The sequence below is a fragment of the Euleptes europaea genome, chromosome 5 (genome assembly GCF_029931775.1).
Source record: "Euleptes europaea isolate rEulEur1 chromosome 5, rEulEur1.hap1, whole genome shotgun sequence".
Taxonomy (NCBI): Eukaryota; Metazoa; Chordata; class Lepidosauria; order Squamata; family Sphaerodactylidae; genus Euleptes; species Euleptes europaea.
The window spans coordinates 35997680-36024362 of NC_079316.1; the positions used below are offsets into that span (position 1 = coordinate 35997680).

The 26683-nt window shown below is 40.1% G+C and overlaps 1 protein-coding gene across 1 annotated transcript in view; it reads right to left on the reverse strand.

Moving 5' to 3' along the window:
• Positions 1-686: 686 nt before the first annotated feature.
• The window catches only part of DAW1 (dynein assembly factor with WD repeats 1), a 28352-nt gene continuing 2355 nt past the window's right edge, over positions 687-26683 (reverse strand). Inside the window, exons 2-13 of the mRNA XM_056849896.1 lie at positions 26074-26146; positions 25319-25463; positions 19565-19623; positions 16602-16724; positions 15278-15377; positions 11952-12059; positions 10327-10433; positions 6470-6572; positions 4172-4286; positions 3531-3607; positions 2439-2601; positions 687-814 (exon numbers count right to left, since the gene is read on the reverse strand). Coding sequence (XP_056705874.1) covers positions 780-814; positions 2439-2601; positions 3531-3607; positions 4172-4286; positions 6470-6572; positions 10327-10433; positions 11952-12059; positions 15278-15377; positions 16602-16724; positions 19565-19623; positions 25319-25463; positions 26074-26146 — 1208 coding nt within the window. The 3' untranslated portion in view covers positions 687-779. The remainder of the gene's footprint in view (positions 815-2438; positions 2602-3530; positions 3608-4171; positions 4287-6469; positions 6573-10326; positions 10434-11951; positions 12060-15277; positions 15378-16601; positions 16725-19564; positions 19624-25318; positions 25464-26073; positions 26147-26683) is intronic.

Below are 26683 nucleotides of genomic sequence, written 5' to 3' on the forward strand. Positions count from 1 at the left end.
CAGTAACGACCCGATGCTTGCACAGGGGACCACCTCTACCTAACAGAAAATTATTCTATGCTCAAAGAAATTACTTTTCTTTGTACTCATCACCGTTTCACAGTGTATGATCTGAAAGAGAGGAATTAACATCTCTCAAAAGAGAACTCCCAGTGGAATGGGGTGAAGTTTTACTCTTTGATATTTTTTATTTATTTCCTTTTAACTGGGTAGTTTTTATATTTAGACTTGTATATGCTGCTACTCACTCTAAGCCTTCAGGCTGGGGCATGCTACAAATCCAGCATGTAAGTACTAATACATTAATCACAATATTTTTTCCATAGCACAGTGGTAGAATAACATATCAAAAGTTCAAAATCAATGTTTAAAGTGTGTGTTAATTCCCAAAATCCCAAACAATCTTTTCAACATGCCAGGTTTCAAACATTTTTATTAAACAAAAGTATTTATATTGAGAGTAATAATCCAACCGGAAATGTGAGTTATACAAGTAATACGTAGTATGTACTTAATAACAGCATGATGCATCTCCTCCTCCCTCCCACCCATCCCATCTGGCCTACAAACATGTTGCTTATCACAACTTAACCACTATATTTCAGTGCTAACTAATGGTTCATGCAACACAGCTAGATAACATCAATGAGTGCAGTAAACGTCTACTTCAGCAAAAAAAAATTTAAAGGCAAAACTGGTTTTTGAAGGGCTTAATGGTTATTGACTGTGTAAGAAACTCATGAAAGCTGCTAGGAAGCTGGGTCAGATATCATCTTCAATTAACGCCATATCCTGCATGTATTATCCTTGCTCCCTAGAAGAAGAATTAATAGATTAACAATGAATTTAACTTGTATTACTATATCTGATTCTGAACTCCTGGTCCCAGTGTGGATAATGAAATCAGAAATACAGGGACAGGTACAAAAGGAAAGACATTTCTGCATATACAGGGAAAACCCCAAAGTATGTAAAAAGTATTAGTTTGCCTGAACTCACACACACACACACACACACACACACAAATACCAGGAAATTCTTTTATAGAAGGGACTGGTCCAGCCTGCATATGTGTTGGGGACATCTCATAGACCCATGATACTGGGCATCTGTTCTAATTACTATGGCCGTAGAATCAGAAAGTAATGGAGGGGGTGTTGCTGATGGGGAGATAGCATCATAAGAGGGATGTGGGGAGAATAAACGGTGCAGTAGGGATGAGGAAGTGATCACATGGAAGGGGAAGGAGACAGAAGGGAAAGGCAAAGTTGAAGAATAAAGGGAGAAAAGAAAACATTACAGAAGGAACTACCGGGAAGCAGAGATCTAAAGCAAATACTTTTTTTTCTTGCTTCCCATCAGCTTCATATTTCATGACCAAAACTGCAATTGATGTATAGGATTTAATTTAAGGGGTACATGAACAGCATCCTATAAACAATTTGCAACATTTTTGAATCCATAATATACAGATATGGATCTCAAATAATATACAGAAAATATGGATCTCAAAACTTTTTATGCAATGTGCTGGATCAGTAATATTTACACCCATCCCTCCTAATGGAAACCAGCTTTCTACTTCCCACGTAGTTCAACAGGTTCCCCGCCTTTGCAACTAGATGTGCCACATCTTTTCCTGAAAAATTGTTCTAGTTTAATAGTGGAGTATATGCTTTGGGTGGAGTTGGTTCTAGATTAACATGCAATCCTATGCCTCTAAGGTGCTGTGTATGTGTTCATCACCGTCAAGTCACTTCCGACTCATGGTGATGGTATGAATCAATGTCCTCCAAAATGTCGTATCGTTATCAGCCTTGCTCAGGTCTAGCAAACTGAGGGCTGTGGTTTCCTTTATAGAGTCAAAGGTGCTACTGGACTCGAATTTAGCTGTTCCTACTGCAGACCAACATGGCTACCCTCTGAAACTGTCAATCAATGGATTTAACTAGGATTAACTTTGCATAGGATTGCACTGTCAATCTCTGGCATCTCCAGTTAAGGCATCTTGATTAATATTTTTGTTAGTAATGTAGGTTTTCTTCAAAAAGTCTTAAAGGTTACCACTCTGGTAAAACCGCTAAAGACATACTGCTAAAACATATTTAGGTCAGGAGTGAAAGCAGCTGTAGAATCTCCAGGCTTCTTTAATGCATCCTCCCATTAAAAATGTCCGAGTAATAGGACAAAAATGATACAGTTGTTCAATTGCTGTACTGTTCCAAAACAAGCTTCTACTTATTTAATCCTGAGTTCTCCAAACCTTTGTGCAGATTTGAACCAATGTAACTAGTCTGGGAAAAGAATACGCAATGGAAACAACAGCATAGTTCAGACTGAACAACTCCACTTATTCCACATTGCTTTTGTTCTATATACCATATTGTTCTATATACCTCTTTGTCAGTAAGACCATTTCTAGTTGAAGTATTAATTACCTGTAATTATTATATCGCCTTTGTAGTTGAAAGCACATGAAAATATCTCATCCGTGTGGCCTTCTAGTATTTGAATGCATTGTCCTGTCTGAGGATCCCAGAGCCGAGCAGTTTTATCACAGCTGGCTGTAAGGATACGACTGCCTTGAGGATTGAAGCAGATCTTTTAAAAGAGACAAAAATTATTTTTAAGAGGTAAGAAAGGCCCATCACATCCTTTCAGTTTGTCCACCATGACTCATGCACACCCCTTTTGTGTATCCAGTTATCCTGGGATAACAGTTCCTGAATTCCATTTGGCCTTCTGTTTATTTAATGCACTATAGATGGTTCAAGAATGTAGGAGTTGCTATGAAAAGCACTCATAAATAGGGATATAGGATTTTTATTTTACTACAGATGCTAATTTTCTGCCCCCAAGCATTTCCCCTCTGCTCTAATCAAGCTGATTGCAATATACATTGTACCTTTGCATCCTTTACAAGCATTCTTTACAACACCCTTCCTGACTTCTTACTAGGATAAAAGGACTCAAGATTTCTACTCTACTGTGCCTGATGAAGGGAGCTTTGACGCTCGAAAGCAAGTACCCTGAAACTCTTGTTGGTCTCGAAGGTGCTACTGGGCTCAAATATAAGTACAAGGAAGACGCTATACTTGTGTCATACACCTGTGTCTGCCTTATATTCATAAAACAAAACAAATCAATTAATTCAGCAAGAACAGCAATTTATAGTTAACTCTCCTCAGACCCCACACTCTTACCTTTTGTTATTCAGGTTGAAATCCCACCAAAAGCACTCAGACACATTGGCACACAAATAATGGTATGATTTTAGCTACAAACTGCATGGGTACAATTTCTCAATTAGCACTTTCATCACATAATTGTCAATCCCTGTGCTGGATTCATACAAGAATAAAACACTACAAGGAAAAAGCAAATAGTGAAATTGCTTCCCCGGGCGCTATTCAAGTGGCAGGAGATTTTATAAACAAGCAGAAGTCCACATGAAATATGTTGGATTCTCATACTAGTAAACTAAGGTCACTGAGAAGGAAAACTACAAGAGAATTTAACTTTTCACTTACTTTTGAAATCTCTCCTCCATGACCTTCAAGTTTTGCAATACATTTTTTGTTTTCTGCATTATAAACTCTTGCTGATCCTTTAGTGAAGAAAGAAATTAAATTAGTACAGGGTTTTCCTGTTGACAGCATTCGTTCTCCTCAATATTGTGGACTTAGTCCTAATCCTATCACAGATAAAGTTTTTGTAAGAGACTTTAAAGGGGATACAAGAAATCAAGGGTCAGAAATTTACTAACATAATGTTCATATCAAACATGTTCCAAAGGTTCTGGAGCTCTGTACTGATCAAACAAAGGGACCCAAGACAGATTAAAACATTATTAGCAACTGTTGGTGCTATCATGGATACTCTCCATGTTGCTTCGAGGTTTCTATATCCCAAACCAGTCCCCAACATCCTGCCAGAGTGTCTCTGTTCCAAAAGGTTTCTTGGTGGCTTCTACATGGGGTCATAATATTCACATCAGCCTTCAGGCATGTAAGGTGCAATTTCCCATGTAAATTACTGGGAGTCTCTGTGGGTTACCATTTGGACGAATCTTACAGCACAGCAAGAAAGAGCCATTTTGTTCTCCCATGGTTGTTTTTCAGCCAGCTGACAAGACGCAAAGACATTTTAATTGATAAAATAAGTTACCTACCATCAGCTGAGGCAGTTGCAATATGCTGCCCAGTGTAATCAAAACAAACATCTAACACTTCATCATCATGACCTGTTAAAGTTGCCACACGTTTGCCAGTCAGAGCATTCCACAGCTGTAATTTAGACAGAGAGCAGAAAGCAACTGTGTTGTTAAATAATTCTAGGCAAACAAAAGTTCATTTGACCAAACTGTTTGATGCTTATGTCAATCATTATGGCTGTTATTCTACACAGAGTTGGTGCACAGCAGAGTAACACATGCTTTCCACTAAATGATATCAATGCAAGTCAGGTATCAATTGGAATTTATTTAATTCTAGTAGCTCTTTTGGAGAGCCATCTGGTTAAGATTGACAGTCTAGATCTCTATAAACACTAACACTTCCCTTTCAGATCAGGTTGGCCTGCAGCATTCCACTTTGGGTATTCCTTGGGCTTATGGTGCAGACAACAGACAGTTACAACTGAATGGAGAAATGGACAATAAGTTAGCCACCAGCGAGTGACAAGGGAATAGTGATTCTGGCAATGATTATCATGATAGAGTGATGGGCTTCCTGGAACTTTGATGTATCAAACAGGACATTCCATTGAGTTACACTTGTCTCACCTCTGCAGAAAGCGGCCACAACTCCACAATTTATACAGCTATTATAATTACAGGCAAATCAGAGATGATACAATTAACGGTGCACTCACCTTGCAGAAAACAGATCCATGTCTGGGATCTGACTTGAGACACAGTCAGCCCCCCCCACACACACACACAAAAAAAACATATATTTCCAAATATTCTGCAATACTGCAGGTGATTCTGGGCACATTCTTAGCAAAAAAAACTTCCTATACCCAATCTACTTTTGGCAGAACAAAACTTTGAGTTGGCTCTGAGTACAGGAAACCCTTCCATTCTTGCATCTGATTGCTCTCTATATTATACTGATCTAGCTCTCACAAGAAGGCAACCCATATCAAAAAATGTCTCTCTAGCTAATACTAGGGATGACTGCAAAATCCAATTGGACTGCATTTCGTAATCCGAACTGTCCCCACTCCCTCAGATTGTTCATCAGATCAAATCCCATTCTAAGGAACTGACAGTGAAGATGACAACCACATTGCAGTCTTTCAATCCTGGCATTTAGTTTCTGTAAACGACTAGACTACTTCTTAGACAAGTGATCCAGGCACCTGGCAATTTCTCTGCATGATTGGTTTACTTCTTAGAGATGAGAAGAGCACACTTACAGCCACTCAGAAGCAATCCAGAAATATAGGGAACCATTTCTAAGTGCCTGGCTTACTTCACTGAGAAGCCAGAAATACAAACTTCTGGGCTCTGAGACTTAATTGAGGCATTTATAGAACCATCTCTAAGGGCACTTTCACACATACTGAATAATCCATTTTTAATCTATTTCCAATGCACTTTGCAGCAGGATTTTGCTGTGTGAAATGGCAAAATCCTCTTGCAAACAATTGGTAAAGTGGATTGGAAGTGGATGGAAAGTGCATTATTCAGCATGTGTGAAAGTGCCCTAAGAGTCTGGATTGGAATTTTTCTTCTCTATTGTCTCCAGTTTTTGCATACACTGAGGAAAAATGATTGGGGGTGTTCCCTCTCCATTCCAGGTGTCACACGCTGTCAAATTTCACAAACTTCAGCAAAAGATCTTTGGCTCTAATCCTAAGGAGAAGGACAGAAATGTGGAAATCTGCTCATCCCTAACAAAACTGCTGACATTAGCTAACCTGCGACAAGAAAAACTTGTTCTGATAGCACTGTGATTATACGAGGGCTCCCATACGTTTAGATGAGGGGGCAAAGTGTCATTAATCAATCATGAATCCATGGATCACTTTCCAATGTTGAATATGATAAATAAAAATTGATCATGTGATGCCTCTCTGACACATGTTGAGCAGCACAGGTGTAAAATTTACAATAGCATTATTGAAGTATAGATACTAAAACACGTATCAATAAACATGTACCAATAAACTGATTTTCAGATATGCTAAGTATTTAAATTTCTCACTTTATATACTGAGAGAGCCTCTTATTTATATGTGTTTAGTAACATTTTGTCAAGAGTAACACAAAATGTTCAATGATATTTGAAAATATCATTGAAAAAATGTATGAATTAAAGGATGGAAGGGAAAAGTAAATGTTTCTGAATCCAGGTCCCAGGAATGTAGAAATTAGTTGATTGTTAAAAGGTTCATTTAAAATTATTTGTAATGTACCATGGACATGCTAACTACACATTTTACAAGAATCCTACTTTCTTACCATGCACGTTTTGTCCATTGATCCAGTTACAATCAGAGTACAGTCCCAGTTGAACTGTGCACTACTTATTTCTGCCCGGTGGCCTATTAAAGTATGCATTCTCCTGTTAAAAAAAGGCATAAAAATTCAAATGGTGTATCTGCTTCAAATCAGGGATACACACATACCACACACATTTGGTCTCTGTCTGCCAAACACCCCTTTCTAGAAGTCAGTGAAAGGACCACTAAATGATCTGATGTGCTCCACATAGCATGAGGGTAGGTAAGGGTAGGTAGGTCCTGTCTCACTAACCTATTAGAGTTTTTTCATAGCGTCAATAAGTATGTGGACAGGAATGAGCCTGTGGGTATTGTGTATTTGGATTTCCAAAAAACTTCTGACAAAGTCCCCCACCAAAGACTGCTAAGCAAACCTCATAGTCATGGGATAAGAGGACAAGTCCTCTTATGGATTGAGAGCTGGCTGAAAAATAGGAAGCAGAGAGTAGGAATCAATGGTCAGTTCTCACAATGGCGGGATGTGAGCAGTGGGGTGCCTCAGGGATCTGTGTTGGGACCGGTGCTTTTCAACCTGTTCATCAATGACCTGGAGTTGGGGTTAAACAGTGAAGTAGCCAAGTTTGCAGATGACACCAAATTATTTAGGGTGGTTAAAACAAAATCGGGTTGTGAAGAGCTCCAGAAGGATCTCTACATACTGGAAGAATGGGCATTAAAATGGCAAATGAGATTCAATGTGAGTAAGTGTAAAGTGATGCATATTGGGGCAAAAAATCCCAACTTCACATATACACTGGTGGAATCTGTGCTGGCAGCGACAGACCAAGAAAGGGATCTTGGGGTGGTAGTGGATAGCTCAATGAAGATGTCAACCCAGTGTGCGGCTGCTGTAAAAAAGGCAAATTCCATGCTGGCCATAATTAGACGAGGAATAGAGAATAAAACTGCTGATATCATACTGCCCTTGTACAAATCTATGGTGAGACCACACTTGGAATACTGTGTACAGTTCTGGTCACCACACCTAAAAAAGGATATTACAGAGCTTAAGAAGGTGCAGAAAAGAGCAACCAAAAAGATTAAGGGAATAGAGCAACTGTCCTATGGGGAGCGGTTAGGACGCTTAGGGCTGTTTAGCTTGGAAAGAAGGCGGCTAAGGGGAGACATGATAGAGGTCTATAAAATTATGCATGGTTGGAGAGAGTGGACAGGGAGAAGTTTTTCTCCCTCTCCCATAATACTAGAACACGGGGTCATCTGCTAAAGCTGGAGAGCGAGAGATTCAAAACAGATAAAAGGAAATATTTTTTCACACAACGCATAGTTAAATTGTGGAACTCCCTGCCCCAGGATGTGGTGATGGCTGCCAGCTTGGAGGGCTTTAAGAGGGGACTGGACATATTCATGGAGGAAAGGGTTATTCATGCTTATTAGTTAGAATGGATACTGGTCATCCTACATACCTTTTCTCTCTAGTATCAGAGGAGCATGCCTATTATTTTGGGTGCGGTGGAACACAGGCAGGATGGTGCTGCTGCACTCGTCTTGTTTGTGGCTTCCTAAAGGCACCTGGTTGGCCACTGTGTGAACAGACTGCTGGACTTAATGGGCCTTGGTCTGATCCAGCATGGCCTTTCTTATGTTCTTATGAGTATTTGCCACAGATATACCAGTGTTTACACAGGACAAGTGTGAAGATCCAACACATAGGGATGCCTGGTAGACATGTACCAGGAATCTCCAGTTTGTTGTAGCTCCTGGTCTCACAGGCCCTGCTTGTTTGGATCATACAATTCAGCTTCACTTCATAGTGTTCCAAATGTGAAATAGATCTTAAGTAAAGGTAAAGGTGCAAGCACTGGGTCATAACTGAACCATGGGGTGACGTGCCATCCCGACGATTACTAGGCAGACTATGTTTACAAGGTGTTTTGCCATTGCCTTCCCCAGTCAAACATATTCTTCTACCCTAACACAATTCAGGAGCAAGAAAGAATTATACAAAAACTGAACACTCTCTTACTTGGTAAAAGAAAAATTATTTATCCAATGAGTAGGCTCTCTGTACCAAAGTGGATGATTAAGCAGTGGATAGGCACAAAATCATAGGGCAATAACAAAGCTCTCCTGTTGTTTTATTGCTAAGGGGCTCTGGATCAGAATGTAAAATTGTTTCATATAAATACATTACAAAGAGATGGAACTATACTATGGTTCAAGGAATTCCAATTTTTATCTGAGTATCCTGAAATTAACCAATATGAGTAAGGCATGAATTTACAGCTCACCATGGATTATACTTATTTCTATGAGCTCAAAACTGCCTAATACAAAATATCAATTCCTCAAATGTCCAGTAATTTGAAATACTTAAAACAGATACTACTAATCAAGGAACCTAAAGTTATACTAATACTCCAATCATTTCATTTTTGGTGTCATGCTCTGGATATACCCATATCAGTGTTTGTGATAACATGCTGACACACTAAGAATGGTTCTATTGAGATCTGCTTTCTCTAATACAACAAGCATTTTAGTGAGCTCACAGAATGCTATGTTCAACAGTTATAATTTTAACATATCACCAAATCTAGCTAACTTATAAAGCACATTTCAGTTGAATGAAGCAAGAAAATTAGCTAACAATGCCTCTTCTAGTGAACAGGTTACAAAGCACTGGGGCCTATATATCATTAATACTAACCATTCAGTAGTAAACATGTACTAAAGGGCCCATAAATTAAAGTGTATATATTTTACTTTACTTTCCCTAGATTTAACAGCCATTGGCTATTCATCTACCATTTCACACATTAAGTATATATATTACATTAGAAGAACCATCAGTGCAGGGATCAAGCAATGAATGAAATGAATCTAATATGAAATACTTGTAGTACTTTATTTCTTGTTCAGTTATTAGGCTGCATATAGAGGTGTTTCAATTAACAAATTCTGCTGAATGAAAAGATGCTGAAAACAACTCTTCTGAGTAATTATCCTATTTGTTTGCTGCCATCACTAAAAAAATCACTCATGTATTCACATTCCTCTAAATAATTACTTTATGTAATTCATATTGCGCATATCCTGCCAGAAATTTTGTTAAGTCTTTAAGGTGCTATTGGACTCTTGCTCTTTTCTACTAATATTGCATACTTGTAATTGCATTACAGTGCATTCCTAAGGAGAGTTACTCCAACCTAAGCCCATTGAAATGAATGCATTACAGTGCATTCCTAAGGAGTGCATTACAGTGCATTCCTAAGGAGAGTTACTCCAACCTAAGCCCATTGAAATGAATGCATTACAATACATTCCTAAGGAGTGCATTACAGTGCATTCCTAAGGAGAGTTACTCCAGCCTAAGCCCATTGAAATGAGCCCATTGAAATGAATGGGCTTAGAGTGGAGTAACTCTCCTTAGGAATGCACTGTTAGTCTTTCGGTAATATAAAGACAAGTGGGGGACCCACAAGGACCTGCAGGGGCATTTCATCTTCCCCTCCATCCTCTGCTTACTATTTTCTCTTTCCCTCCGCCTGAAAGTATAATACATCAAAATATGTCATCTACCACTACTTTACTATGGTGATTCACATTATCAATCATCATGAAGAAATGTTCTGTTATGTCTCTGTCAACAGGAGCCCAGATCTGTTGCTAGAGTACCACAGCGAAGTGATATGCCTAGTATTAAACTTTCTGTCTTCACTAAATTTTCTGATGCCTTAAAAACTTTCTGATGTTCAAAATACGAGCAAACCAAGGCAGATAAGTCTTTCTGCACCATTTAGAAACCCTTGTAAATGTTCATTAAAACATAAAACAGGACAAGGTTTAATGTAGTACCTGCCTGTGCCAACATCCCACACAGCAACCGTATGGTCAAAGGAACCTGTGATGATCCTGTCTCCTGTGGTGTTAAATGATAATGCAATAATCTCTGCAGAATGCCCCTAAAAGTTATAAAAGGAGGTTTCACATATTTGCAAATATAATGATACACAGGTCATTAGCATGTACTTTATACACAGGCATGAGAAAGGTGTACAGACTTTTTGTTTGTTAAGTAAGGTATCTCAAGGTGGGGCACACAACTTCAAGAAATTAGGGGTTTGGAAACTGAGAGCACAGATATCTTATCTTCCTAAATGGCATCAAATTTGGCAGAATATATCTAAATGAGTGAAACAGTGCAAAGATAAATCAGAAGGTGAAAAACGTGAAAGAACACATTCTGGATGGGCAAAGTAATGGGTAATGCTGGACATGAATCAGGGAGACATGGGGGCCAAATCCCCACAAGCAGCCCATTCCTGAAGGAGGAGGTAGATCTGCGGCAGCCGCGCCACCTCCTCAGGGGCTTCCTGGCTGCTGAAAGGACAGAAAAAAAAATTTAAAAAATAAAAAGTGAAAATGCCCCCATAGAGCAAAGCGAAGCTACGCCACCAAAAACGGTGGCATAGCAATGCCACAACTTGAGGGGGCGTTCCCGTGGCAAAAGGGGTTTGGAAACTAACATCCGCTCCACCCCTTGGAATGCCCTGGGAAGACACCCTCCCCCATGCCGGCATGGGCTTTTCCTTCCAGAAATTCCCTGCCAGAGTGGCTGTGCTGGCGGCAGAGCCCAGCACAGCTCCCTGACACCAGAGTGTTTGCCCTGGGATGGCGTAGGTGCTACTTCATTCCATGATAAGGTAGGACCTACGCCGGTGTGGGGTCATGCCGGCTCCTAACGAACTTCAGCCCTCCCCCCCACTGGAATGCAGCCTTAGTCAAGGCTAAATGACTTGGGTCAGCAACTACTTCTCAGCCCATCATAGTTCTCACAATTGTTGTGGGGAGGGGAGTACATTAGCCCGTGCACATTACCTGACACCAACAGGCTTAGACAGGTGTAACTCTGCTAAGGAATTTACTGTGAGTGTCATAACTTGGTGCACAGATGGCATGAGAGCTCTTTCATCTGAGCCAACAGAAGTAATGAGAGAAAGTGATTTTGCTTTACTATTCAGTTTCTTGTGTGAGAAGATTTATCTCTCTCTCTCTCAGCAGGACAGCTCCATTTGGTAATAAGTAATCTAGAAAATAAGCCGTAAGGCACTAAATAGAACCTTCATGTGTATAATCTTAGACACTAATAGGCCTTGAAGTAATTTTATAGTGCCTTTGGGTATAGAGGAAATATTGAAGTATATTATAACACCATTTTAATTAATAAAGAAGTCCATTCTACTATATAGCGATAATGCATTAAATTAGGCAAAATGGGATATTTGATTAAGTCACAGCTTTTGGTCTTCCTTTATGCTTTCTTACTGCATTATAGTTGCTAAGAGATCTGATCACTGGGAGAAATTCTAAGCCTTTAATTTTTGCAAGAGGTAATTAAAAATGTGCTTATGATAGCTATTTCAATTGGAACCTATAAAAACAACAAACCATCAAAAGAACTATAAAAAGCTGCAACCCACTGTTAATGTGACCACTTCTTCACCATTCTGTATGTCCCATAGTTTAGCTGTGGTATCCATACTTCCCGTAGCAACCAGGGTACTTTGAAGATTAAATGACAAGCAAACCTGTTACATAAAAGAGGAAGGAAAAAATCTTTAAATAAATACTTAGGTTTCCTCCTTGCTCCTGGGTAGAAAGTATAGAATGGAAAAGTGACAGGACAGCTTCAATAGAAAGCTAGTAATTGCAGGCCATTAGAATTAAGCATACCAACCACAGCAGGACACACCCATTCATCACACAGACTTTTCAAATATCTTCTCAAGAAAACCAAAATCAGTTAAGTGATCAAAGTCTCTACCTTTCCCTTCAGTGTTACAGGGAAGGATTCAGAAAGATCCTGAGATGGGAGATTTTTAACCTTCCTCTCAGTACCCATGGTTTATAGCACTAGTTTTGCTTTGCAACTTAACCCTTTATTGATTATATAGCAGAGTACAGGGTTGGCTCAGCTACACATGCAATACTGGAAGTCATCTTTGCAGCCAAATGCAGTGGTGACCGTCATGTTGGAAGCAAGTTACGAGTCTGAGCTCTTGAGCTACTTAAAATATTGCTGGCCAAGCATTAAAAAACGACTCCTTAGATGCAATATCACAGAGGTTCAGGGTACACTGGAACATTGTGTTGGGATTCCCTCTACCTAGGGCAGCAAAAAACTTTAAATAAAACTGCCTGGAATGTCTGTCTTGTTTGGAGTAGGCAGCAAGGTTTATCACTGGCATGGACTAGCTCAGGGGTCGCAAAAGTGCGGCTCCCGAGCCGCATGCAGCTCTTTGAGCCCTTGAGTGCGGCTCTTTCCATGTCCGGGTCCGGCTGAGTAGCGAAAGGGGTGGGGGGCGGGAGAGAGTCTGCGCAGGAGGCGCTTGGGTTATGTAGGAGCGACCATGTGCCGTTGCTGCTGGCGGGCCTGCTGTGGGAAGAAGTCTGCGCAGGAGGCACTCGAATTACAAAGGAGTGACCACGTGCTGCTGCTGCTGGCTGGCCTGCTGTGGGGATTGGGGGTTTCTTAAGCAGCGGAGGGAGCAGCCGCCGTTTCGATATTTGCACGGTAAGCCCACCCGCTGCCTCTTGGCTTCTACTGTTGGCTCCTCGAGTCCCTCTTCAGAAAGGCTTGAGAGAAATTCTCATTGCTTTGGATGCACTTCGCCCGGACGGGGAAGCCCTGTGCAGCGCCTTTCTCGCTTGAGGGCGCCCACAGCCCGGAGGGGAGGGGGAGGCAGAGAGCGAGCTGCCCCGGTGGCCGCCACCTCCCCCCTCCCTGCCGCGCAGGCCTCTCTTTCGGTACGGCCACTCTCGCCCCCAGGGCTGCAGAGTGGGTCCAAGGCCGTGCTCAGGCCGCCCCTGGGAGGGGGGAGGGGGCTGGCGCAGTGGCCTCGAGGGAGGGAGGGAGGAAGGGGCAGTTGGGGGACTCTCCTTTCTCCCCCCCACCCGTGGAAGCCGCCTGGGCACGAGGCCCTGCCTGCCTGCCCCCCAGCTGGGGGGGGGCTCCTCCAGCCAAGCCACCTTGCCCGGGCACCCGCCTGCCTGCCCTGAATCTGGAGCCCGTCGGTCCAGAATGGTGGGGGGGTGTGAGCACCTGCCCCTCCCTCTGGCCAGGAGGGAACTGGCATGTCCGTGGCGGGGGGGAAGGAAGGATGGACTGTGCATCTCCCCCTTGTTTGTTTGCATGGAACACACACAGACCAGGGACCTGCTGGCCTCTTCCTCTGTACCTGGGATCCCTGGACATCTGGACCCTCGCTGGGTGATGGTGGTGGTGGGGAGAAAACAGTGGGCCTTTTTGTCTGGCAATTGTTAGCCCTCCCCTGGCCTATTACTACAGGTTTCCCCTCTTCCTGCTACTTTGTGCCTCTTTCAAAAGGAACCGGGGGGGGGGGGTTTACACTCTCCCCACAGCCATTCACCACCCCACTGTGCAGTAGGTGCTCTACTGGTTTCCACTTCTTCTAAATTTTAATTAAAGTTTATTAAGTTAATAAACAGTGTACCTACCTATATAGTTTGCGTTTAAAAAATTTGGCTCTCAAAAGAAATCTCAAATCGTTGTACTGTTGATATTTGGCTCTCTTGACTAATGAGTTTGGTGACCCCTGGACTAGCTGAACTCCAAGATTTGTTCTTCAAGCACAAAGAAATTGCAAATTCGGGATGGGAATAGAACTTGTCGTTTGAGGCTTTGTGACGGCTGATGAGTAGGGCCTCCACAAATGAGTCTAACTTTCCAAATGAGTCTAAATTAACTCTGGGTGAAGTGGGTGTTTCAGAATCCTGAGATTTCATTGCATGATTGAGAGTCTAGATGCTGCAAACGCTATGAACTGCTACTGCTTTGTCACTCTTCTCTTTTACCCTGTAATTTTTAGATGAACACATCCCAAGCTATGATGTCACAGCACTGCACATTGCCATACTCCTATTCCACATCATTTTCTGTTTGTGGCCGGACAGGGTAACATGGTATGCCATGGCACCATGCCACATGTCAACTTGATGTTATGAAGAAAGGGGAAAGGCAAAATTGGAATGATAACTATATGGCTTGGATCCACGGAGAGATTCCCGCATGTGCTAGCATCCTTATAAAAGTAGAAGTATGAAAAAAAACTCATGCTAGCCCTTGGTATTGCACAAGATCTTGCACAAGTGGAACTACACTAAATCTACATATAATTCCACTTGAGCATCATTGGATTCAAGCTCATATCTCTTGTAACATCTAGGGAGGCCCATGAGGGAGGAAGTAGACAAAAATGTTCGCTCAAGTTAGGATGGCTTCAGTCTTGATCAAAAATGTGCAAACTGAATTTTAATTTGAACATCTGTATACTGCGATGTACTAATTTCATAATTATTTTAATTTTACAAATAAGAGGTAAGAATTAATATGAAATACCCGACTTGGGGGAGAAGGGAAGTTGAAGCTAGGTTACTTCTGACGAGGTCAAGACAGAATGTGACTACTGAAGTTTTTTAAATTTGGAATTCATTTAAAAAACCAGTTAAGTTTTAAAAGCTAGGTAAAAAAAAAACCTTTGGCAACTGGTAAAAGCTTGCAACTATTTAAGGACAAAAATACATCTATCAAATTAAACTTAATTAACTGGCTATATTTTTCACTGTATTTTTTTTAAATAACAAATTGTGTTTTTTGTGGCTTTTAATATTGTTTCAGTGAGAATTAGAGAAAGCCAGACCATTTAAGAGAGGTTCAGAAGACTGAGGTATTTCCATAAATAACAATGAAATGTGGCACTGCCTATATAAAGGCTCATGTACTCACTATCTCTGCAGTATGTCCTCGAAAGGTATAATAGCATTTCCCTGTATCCACACTCCATAATTTGCAGGTCTTGTCAAATGACCCAGTAGCAATCTTGTCACTAAATTAAAAAAAAATCATTGTTTTCACTGGAAAGAGAATAATTAAATCCACTTAATCCACTGAGTAGTAACAAAAAGTAAAATGGGATTTATTGAAAGAACTAAAATTGATTTATGTGTTTGAAAAGAAATAAAACTTTTTAAACAATTTTTTAAAATTGTATTAGAATACAAGTTATGTTAAAGGTAGGTCATTATCAGCCAAGGCCAACTCTTGCACCCCACATCTCTGGGAGATTTCTTAGGTCTTGGGCAAGACTTACTGGCCATACTTAAACTTTGCTGTCACAAAAGGCAAATCACTCTGAAGAAGGAGAGTTGGTTTTTATACCCTGATTTTCTCTACCTTTTTAAGGAGACTCAAACTGACTTACAATCGCCTTCCCTTCCTCTTCCCTCAACAGACACCTTGGGAGGTAGGTAGGGCTGAGAGAGTTCAGAGAGAACTGTGACTAGCCCAAGGTCACCCAGCTGGTTTCATGTGTAAGAGTAGGGAAACCAAACCAGTTCACCAGATTAGCATCCACCACTCATGTGGAGGAGTGGAGAATCAAACCTTGTTCTCCAGATTAGAGTCCACCGCTCTTAAACACTACTCTCACGCTAGCCAGATAATAAGGTGAGGAAGCCATTATTTCCAAATGGGAATTCCTTCAATTAATTTAGTGGGTTGAAACTACTTTTTGAAAAGCTTGCTTTGACTCTAGAATCCACCTTTATTGATTAGAGATTTATATAAGAATTGTTAAAGTCTGTGACTAAAACATTAATAAAATTGATGATGATTTACATAAGATCTCATACCCTGCTTCTCTGCCATTTGCATCTTGTCTACTGAATTTCTGATGAACCACACAAGCAGTCCCTGGCTATGTAAAACTCAGCCAGTTGTAACTGCTTCTCAGCATAGCAGATGCCTAGTCAGTTTTACATTTTATCCACACGAAGAAAACAGATTAGAACCACTGATGCTGTTTCTTAGTAAATGAACCCTGTACAGTTCAGAATAGTATCTTTGGAAGAAGGATTTTCCCCAGCAGAAAGCACTTTCCAACTCTTGTACACCCTAAAATTATCTGTTATACCTTTGACATTTTGATTCCTCACACCACCTATATGGATCCTAGGCCAGGTTGGAGGGGGTTCAGTTTTGTAGCTCAGTGCATACAGACAGCATATACAGCCATGCTAAAGTATCTCAAAGATTCTGAAAAGTTATATACCCATAGGGATTATTGAAAGCAATTGCATAGACCACATTCCTGTGTCCTTCCAAAGTATGAAGCTCTTCTCCTGATGCTGTGTCCCATAGTTTGCAAGTTCTGTCATAACTTCCAGTGATAAAGCTAGAATGTATAAGCACAATTTATTTTTAGCAATACTGCAGTCCTCATAAATAACACCTCAAAAAAATCAAATTTACACTGCTTACAATGTCTGCTTTCTCTTGAGGCAAGCATCCTGTGCACTTGTATAGCTGATCAGTTTGCAGTTTAAAACAAGCACCAGTAGAGCGTATTTGCATCTGCACAGTTGTCAGCATTCATCATCACAAGGGCAACCAGCCAGGAGCCACTATGAGTGCATTCTCAGAACTTACTGGATTGCTGGGGTTGATGGGAACAATTGTTTTCTCAGCAGATTCGATTTTGCAGGCCACAAAATTACAATTTTCTTTAACTCATGCAACAAATCATGCTGAGGAAAATTGGGAATAACTTACAGGAAGGACAGATAGATATCCTCTGTGCTTTTTCTGTAACAAAAGAGGTGTCGGAACTCATAAGGTTGCACCAACTTCCACCAGTTCCCCCTTCAGGACTTGGGAGGGCCCCCCACCCAAAGGGTGCCAGTGCTCAGTACTGGTAAGTACCACCACCACCACACAAAAAAACAAAAAGCCAAGGATATCCTCATTTTAAAGAGCACTGTGTCATGGCAAATTACTCCTTCCTCTCTTTATAAAGGCAAGGTTTCTGATGTGGGAAGAGGGAGAATTGGCAAGGATAGGGAGAACAGGCAGGGATGGAGGCAGTATGCAAGTGTACCATCAATCACTTATTAATGTCAGCCAAGCACTGTAGATATTTTGACAAGGACGTTCACAAAATGTGAATAGTTTCAGGTGAAGCATGGGGATGTTTGTCCACCACTATTAATTTTTAAGAAACCTCTGTTTCTTGTACCTTAACCTTAAGATTAATCCATTGCTGAATGAAGTCAATGGCTTTCTTTCTAGAAAAAGTTAATCAGCCCTATTGACCCATGCAAATTCCAAAAACAAGAACAAAATCGATGTAATACTTTTCATTAGGACCAACCCAATTGACACAAAACATTGTGCAAGAAAGCTTGAAATATGTTTTGTGTCAACTGGGTTGGTCCTAATTGTAATGGATGGTTTCAAGTTCCACCCTCCAGGAGCCTAAGTGAATAACTTCCAAATGGTGGACTGGAATGCTGAATGGAAAAAAAGAAGGAGTTTGGCAGTTTAACTGCTGGCCAACCAACAGAGTTGAGGGTTGTTGAATTTTAGTGGAAGAAGGGTTAGGACCTCTGCTGGTTAGGCAGAGTTTAGGTATTTTGAAGATAGGTTTGGATGCTGTTCCTGTCAAGTAGAAAGGGGGGAGCCTATAATGATTTGGGAGCTGTTCCTATCAAAACCAGTAAAACAACCAAACATCCAAGTGACACATACCAGTGAAACGAACCTGTTTCTTCATTGTTTTCATTAAGCATACTGTGTGGTTCCTTCAAACCTATTATCCCCTTATAACAGGACAAGTGAATGCTAGGTGGCACTCTGAGTCTAGGCATTGCTGTCATTGAGGATGAGAAGACTAAGCAGTCTCCAAAGTCTCAATTATAAAAATAAAAGGACAAAAAAAAATTGTAGGGTGTGAAATTTAATTCCTTAGTTTCTAGGTGTGGAGATAGGGTAACATCACATCATTAAAAGGCATTACACAGACTTTATGGGGGAATTTAGCATTGATCAATATGACTATACAACTTTTTCTACTTCAAGGATACCTAATTCAGCCAAGAAAGGAAGAAAATTGTCAATAAAACCAGATCTGGGTAAAGGCTGTATTCTCAAAACAAGGTAATACCACCTAACATGGTTTAATTGACTCTATTGCCTTGTGCAACACCTTAAATTTACTTCCAGTGTTGTTAATACTGAGGCTATAACATGCTTCCTATTGCTCTCAGTCTGCAAAGGAACTGTGCTTCTCATCGGGCATTTGGGACAATTTTAGATGGACTTGGGGTGCTTTCTGTATTTCTGGTAAACAACAAAGAATGGATGGAATTCAGCTTCCCAGAGAATGTGCTGTAAGATGATACCATGCCAGAATAAAGTTAAACTAACTGCCTGCTTGCATCCCTCAGAGGATGCATGCAATATCACACCCTAGCACCATGACTTGACGAATATTTTTCACTCTATCTTTTAAAATTTTGTAACATCTAGCCTAATGGTGAGAGCAAAATCTTTCACTATGTTTGTGTCAATCTGACTGGTCCTAATGAAAGGTATCACATGGATTTATTTTGTATCTTTCTATAACTCAAACGTCTTCTCTTTCCCATGTTTTCCACAAGCACAGTGACAGAGTAACAGCGCTTCTAAACATTTAACCCCCATTTTTAGAAAATACATTTCCAATACTCTGTATATTTTCAGTTACTTAAAAATAATAGTTACCTTCAGAAATAAAATCCACCAAACAACATTTGAAAATAAGACATAATGCTCTATTTACATTAAACTAAGTCTCCAAGTGATCCACTGTACTATTTTACTAAATCTGCTTTCTGCCCATAATGACATTTTACTCTGATACAAGAGGAGGTTTTTGTGCTAATTTATAACTCCAGCATAAGTAAGTGGAAGAGGAAGGCTCCTCCAGAAAACAAAATACAGCTTTGAGAGAACTGCTGCTAAAATTGTTCTACATTACCGGTTTCAAAGATCATCTTAAAAATGAAGACATTTGGGAAAAAATATGTGGCATTGTTTTCCTTAACATCTCCAGTCTTCATACTGATCTTTAGTAACTGTAACTTAACTAGAATCTCTGAATAGGATATTTGTTATAAGGCATCAAATACAATTTATACTCAGATGTGCCATTCCTATTGTACGTGATACACTTTGAATTTAAATGCCAACACTTACCAGGAACCAGATTTGTTAAAGGCAACATTAGTCAGAGGCAAAATATGTGCCCGAAGTACCTGAAATATATAAAAATGGTTAATGTGATTTTCTTCACATTCCTAAGAAACTTTGCCTTCACTTATCCAGTTGCATGCATACTACAGTCAATGGGCATGATTCAACCAAAATTACACATTTTTAAGCCCCGTGGATTTCAATAGTAGTGGTTATTTTATTTATTTCAATATAAAAGAAATTTCCCACTGAGCTTTGTTCTAAATCATGCTCAATTTGATTAAATCAATGCACTATAACAATATGGCTGAGCTATAAAACACTCAAATCCTGAACAAGTAATATTACTATTTTTGAATGCCTGGCCAATATATGATTCCCATTGAATTGTACCAGCATAACACAGACAAGTGGAGCTCTATTCTGGTTCCAATTTTTCCAGTGATGCGTGAAACTGGTATCATCCCAAGTGTGCGGAGACAAGCAATCATAGTGTCTATCCATAAAAATGGTGACAGGACGAATCCATCTAATTATCATCCAATTGGTCTCTTGTCTTTAGGAAAACTCTATGCCTCTTTGTTATTACTGGGTGATTTCTAGAAAGATTCTAGGTCCTGGAAAAGCAGGCTATGTTACTACAATAGATTATTGCTTAGTTTTATATCAATAAACCAGAAAATATACATCACTCCGAGAAGCAATTTATATATGGTTTATATGGATCTCCAGGCGACTTTTAATTCAATCCCAAGGGATCGTTTGTGGGACAAATTAAAGAAATCTAATAAAAAATTGTTATGGTTAATCAAGAAGTTATATGACTCTCCTTGGACTCAGGTTTGCTGTAGTTTGGCAGGCCATTTGTCCAATTCTCTCCCTTTACAGAAGGGCATTCTGCAAAGATGCCTGCTAGCTCCATTATTGTTTAATTTGTATATAAGTGTGTGTGTGTGTGTGTGTGTGTGTGTGCGTGCATGCGTGTGTGTGTAAAGTGCCGTCAAGTCGAAGCTGACTTATAGCGAACCCTGATATGGCAGCCTTTTTGAGAAACCCAAAATTCTATTCTCCTAGGGAAGAGCCAGCGTGGTGTAGTGGTTAAGAGCGGTAGACTCTAATCTGGAGAACTGGATTTGATTCCCCACTCCTACACATGAATGGCGGAGTCTAATCTTGTGAACCAGGTTGGTTTCCCCACTCCTACACATGAAGCTAGCTAGGGGCCTTGGGCTAGTCACTGTTCTCTCCGTACTCTCTCAACTCCACCTAACTCACAAGGTGTCTGTTGTGGGGAGAGGAAGGGAAGGAGATTGCAAGCCAGTTTGATTCTCCTTAAAAGGTAGAGAAAAGTTGACATATAACAACTAGCTCTTCTTCTTCTCTTATGTTGGCTAAAACCCCAATATCAGTGTTATTATATGTGGTTGATACACTTTTGTTAGCTAGATCTCCTGTGGGACTCCAACGGCTGTTGAGAGTCTTTTTGGGATATTGTAATGCAGAAGGGTTTACAATCAACCAAGAGAAATCTAAGGTGATGGTGTTTTCTAAATCTAATCACCCAAAGAAGTATAACTGGCAAATTAATGGGAAACCCGTAAAGTAAACCAGTTTTGTTATTTAGTTCACTTCCAAACTAATTTGGCCAGGAAAGCCATCTTAAGAATGCTGATAACAGGCCTTAGTTGGAACAAAGGCCATAATACAGGGGGGGTTTACAGCAAAGGAGGCCACTTTGTTCCTGCTGCTATGTCAGTCTCTAAAGCAAAAAAAGTAGGTGGTCAGCTTCTCTATGGGGCTCCGGTGTGGATTGACGCCTGTAGAGAGACACTAGATTTCCTTTTGACATTATTTTTACAGAAGATCACAGGGATGCCAAGTTGCATGGCTAACATTTCTTTTAGGGGAGAACTAGGCTTACAATCTCTGGAAACACTGGCATGGATAAGGGCCTTCGAATTTTGGCTGAAAATTTTATTTGCCACAGAAGCAAATGGGTGCCTCTATCTATTAAAATCTGGGTCCTGTGCTACCTCATTGAAGAAATTAATGGAGACCAGACTCCAGTTGCTGGATTTTAGTAGTAATACTGAGTTGGAGATATTGGGAAGATCAGAAGCACACTTTGCAGTGAATAAATGTCTGTATAACTTGGACTTTATCAGTACCATGAAGAGAGCCTATAGGGCATGCTCCTCTTTATATGTAGGATTGTCTTACCCAAAGGCTCCCTTACCATATTTAGATTTTTTAACTGTTCCTCCAGACAGCATTTATGTTTGCAAATTAAACTCTACCCCGTCTCAAGTAATGCACAGTCAAATGCCAAGAACCGCATACCCTGATAGACTTTGTCACTGTGCTTCTGGACAGATAGAAACTTTGAAGCATTGCTTACTGGAATGCAGTACCTTTTGCAGTATTAGGGATTGGTGGATTACTCCTCTTTTCTGCAATAGTGAGGGTATGTCAACACCAGATAAGGCTAAGAAACTCTTGGCAGGCATGGATTTAGGAGTCACGTTGGCTGTAACCAATTTTTTTGCTCACATAATTAAATACAAAGGACTTCAAGCTTGGTAACCGGTTGGTTATTTAAATTATTTATTTGTTGTTGTATCTAGTGTGACACTGCTCAAGGCCTGTAGGCTAAATAGCAGTATCATTAAAGTACTGTGTTGAATGTGCAATGTCCAGTGCACAACAGAAGAAGCTCCTACGGGGGCAGCATATGGGAAAACAATGTCATTTCCCTGTTTGTTCCCAAGGTTTGCCTCCTGCATCTACTCACCCTTTTCTCTCCCCCTTCCTCCCACCAGCCATGGAGCTGGGATGCTTAGCTATCTCTCTGTTTTTATCCAGCAGTGTTGGTTCCTAAATAATTTTTTTTGTTTCTTTAATTGGCTCTGCTTCACTGCATGCTAAATAATCGCTCTACTGACATACTATTATGCTAGAAATACAGAAAACATTATTACCCAGACAACTGCAAAGAAAAGCATAGGCTTAGGCAAATGGTTCTGTCTTTATTTAAGAGGTATTGCAGACAGACTCAATGTGCTATGAAGTAAAAATATTATATTAACCCTTTTGGCAATGCCATTCTACATATCTTTAACTGTTCCTAGCAAAAAGAAAGAATACGGAAAGGAACTTTGTTACTCATTATTGAATAATGGAAACCACTATATTAATTCACTGTACTCATAAGGATGGAGCCCCACCAGCGTTCAGTTCAGTCCAGCTTTGTCCTTCACTATCTGGGAACAAATCTTTAAGTGGTCTATCATATAAACATGCTTCTACTTCCTAAGATTCAGTTGGTTGGGGAAAGAGGGCTGGTGATTTTAGGAGAAATTTATTTTTAATATGTGACAAGTCCAAGGGGGCAGGTTGGTGCCACTATTTCTGCGACTGCAGGAAGGTGTGGCAGGTAAGAGGAAGGGAGTGTCAGACATAGAGCTGTAACTCATTCCCATCCCAGCCAACACACGGGAGCTAAGCAGTCTTGTCAGCAAGCAACCAGGTCTGAAATGGCTGCTGCTAAATGCCAGGCCATTCTTAATGTTTGATAAGAAACCTGGCACATATCATCAACTGCTGGGTGAACAAGAAGGAAGGAACTAATATTTCCCAATAAACGAGATGACCTGGGAACTGACACAATTGTTCCTAAATGTCAAGCCCATTGTGCTCAGTGGTTTACCAAAGAGCTAGGGTAAATGACAGAGCAGCCTCAGTAGAAGGGAACAACTGGGGCAATTTGTCCTGGGACCAAACCTTAGCTCCAGTAAATACATTTGGCCAGTGATCCAGGCACATTGTTTACCAGAATTCTTGATACTTTGTTTAAAGTTTCTATTAAAAGAGGAAAATATGTGTTAAAGTGTAATGTGACATTGTATCTCGACATGTAATTGTGACATTATGGAAACTGTCCCAAACCATATGAAGTAAAATATGCGTGTGAAAATATGCGTGTGAAAATAAACCTATGCTAATTTGAGGCTAAAAAATTGTTTAAAGCACTGATTATATATAGTCTAGATTAAACTTGTTACATTAATTATTTTTGTTCTTTATAGGGGGTAGTAGAAAAGCCTCCAACATCACTCCTGCCTCAGGCCCCTTAAGCCCTCTGAGTACCCATGGAAAACGAAGTGGTTGAATAAATTATTACAACATAAATGGAGATGTTGTGTGCATTAGTCAACCCACAGTGTTAATCTCTTTCAGAAAAAGAAAAAAAAAAGACTCTATAGAGCCAAAGAATCCTCCTACCCCACCACTGTTAAAAACACCAAAAGATAATTTGCTAGTTAGGATAGCTCAACAGTGCCATCTGCCCCTGTGAAAGAGGTATTGCAATTGTATTAGAATACAAGTTAATGTTAAAGGTAGGACATTATCAGCCAAGGCCAACTCTTGCACCCCACATCTCTGGGAGATTTCTTAGGTCTTGGGCAAGACTTACTGGCCATACTTAGGCTTTGCTGTCACAAAAGGCAAATCACTTTGAAGAAGGAGAGTTGGTTTTTATACCCTGATTTTCTCTACCTTTTTAAGGAGACTCAAACTGACTTACAATCACCTTCCCTTCCTCTCCCCTCAACAGACACCTTGTGAGGTAGGTAGGGCTGAGAGAGTTCAGAGGTAGGTGGGGCTGAGAAAGCTCTAAGAAAACTGTGACTAGCCCAAGGTCATCCAGCTTTTTTCATGTGTAAGAGCAGGGAAACCAACCCGGTTCACCAAATTAGCATCCACCACTCATGTGGAGGAGTGGGGAATCAAACCGGGTTCTCCAGATTAGAGTCCACAGCTCATAACCACTGCTCTTAACCACTACACCATGCTGGCTCTCAGCCATATTAGATATGTGTCCCAGTTTGCTGAAGTAAAAGACCAATTTCCTCAGCAGTCACACTTTTCAATATGAAAACTAATATTCTTGTTAGGGAAGGAGTATAATGCATGAAGGGCCTTACAATTGTACTAACACTTCCTGATCCTTGTACCTGCAGAAAAGTGGAAAAGTTAGGCTGGAATTCAAAGACCCACTCTTCAGGTATACTGAAGGGCATACCCAGAGGATTTCTTTTTCTTTTTCTTTGCACAACAGGAAACCCCCCCCCCCACAATGCCATGAAAAAAAATGCTTCTGAAACTGCCCTTGGTGGCAACAGGGGTGAAGGTTGCTCTTCAAGTAACACAAGTATAAAACACCTTGGACATACTAATTGTGTGATTTACTGGGCCTAGCCATATGTTTTTTTCTCTGGGCTGGAACAAGTAATGTCTGAACCTACACTGTGTAGTAGGTTGTAGCTGATATAGTGCCCATGAGACAAGCTGATTTCTGAAGCAGTGGGGACATACAGCACTCTGTACAAATAGGAAATGGGCTTTTATAAGTGAGGCGACTGTGCTAATTTAACTTTATAACAAATTGAAATTAAATTCATTATCTGCTGTACACTTGTCAAAAATGTCAGCTTTATTTAAATCATTTGCCAGTCAAATCACTTGAAAACCTCTATTCTGTCCTATTTATTTAATTCAGTGCACATGGAGTCTATATAAGCTGCATTTTCTAAAACAGGACACCTAGAAAACAGGTACAATGAAACTGAGAGATGTGGTAACGATGTTCACAGTCAAATCAACACAGGCCATCAATCAATATTCATACAAAGTGCTTGTGGAATAAGGAGTTTCTGTAGCTAAAACAAAGATCAGAAATTCTCACACTGCTCTTACCTTAAAAAGATAGAATTTGTGGTCCACCTGTTGCCGAAGCTTATCTTGTAATCGTGATATTAAATGCACAATCTGATCTTTACGTGAAGCTGTGATAAGAGGTTCTGCCTTTCTAATGTCTTCTACTAAAGCATCTACGTCTGTACTGAAATAAAATAATAAAACACTACTTTTATTGTCTGGAAAACTTGTATGTTGCATAAATACACAGAGCTTGCAGATCACTTAGTTTAAGTGATATCAATGGAAATCTTCGAAGCAGAACCCTACACAATAATGTGACATTCTTCATAGCTTTGAACCACGAAGGTTGCATATTACTGTTCACAGAACATCAGGTTCTCAAGTCAAAGGTAACACTTCAATAATATCAACACCAAGATTAACATATCTTAGTATTTAAATCTCAAATGTCTTATCAGTGCCAGAGATCTTCTTACAAAGGTCTTTGTTGCTATCCTGGCCCTGATAATAAGTAAATTTCATGTCTTCCAAAAATGCTTTCATCTCAGTTGTGAAATGGAAACCACATGCCTTTGAATGTTCAGCCCTAACAAGGAAATTAATGGTCATATTGCCAGTTTTCCAAGAAAAACAGAATCAGACACTTATGGAACAGGATGGTTTGACAGCATTATGATTAAAAGACTATAATATCTTTTTAGAGCTGTTTAGCATATTTGTACATATCAGTTAAATAAATTGTTTTGCATCAATACAGAGTTTGGTTACCTACACTAAGAGATAATACTTACGCAGCACTGAGATCTAGTAAATCTATGGATTTGGTTTTCACTTCCCCGCCTTGAACATATTCCAAAATAATGCCTTTAAAGAAGCATAACAAGACAATTATCAATGTCAAGCTGGCTAGCAAACACTACTAAAGGACAAAACTACAAAAGCTGACCTTTATTTTCATAAACGCTATTGATTTCAAGAGTGCCACTTTTAATTTAAACCATGGAAGAAATCAGCAGAATCAGGCAGATAACACAAGTTTCTCTACCGACACACAGGTAGAATACAGGTATAGATCCATAGAACTGTGCACCGGAAAAGTGATATTTGGACATTTGTTCCTCAAACAGCAGCCTTCACCCTAAACACATAGCAAATAACTGAGGGTGTTCATCATAAGACTTGAGAATCTGCTGTTCAAAGGAAAAATGTCAAATAGGCCACTGGATTTAGAGCTTACCACTCCAAAAGCAGCTACTTTAGATCCCAAGCATAGTGTCTGCATGGAAAAATACTGACACATTATTATAAGCACATGCTGTACTGACAATTCATACAGCACTCAATGACAGTGCATGGAATTAATTTCAACAAGATGAAAAAATGATACTAGGAAAAGATTCT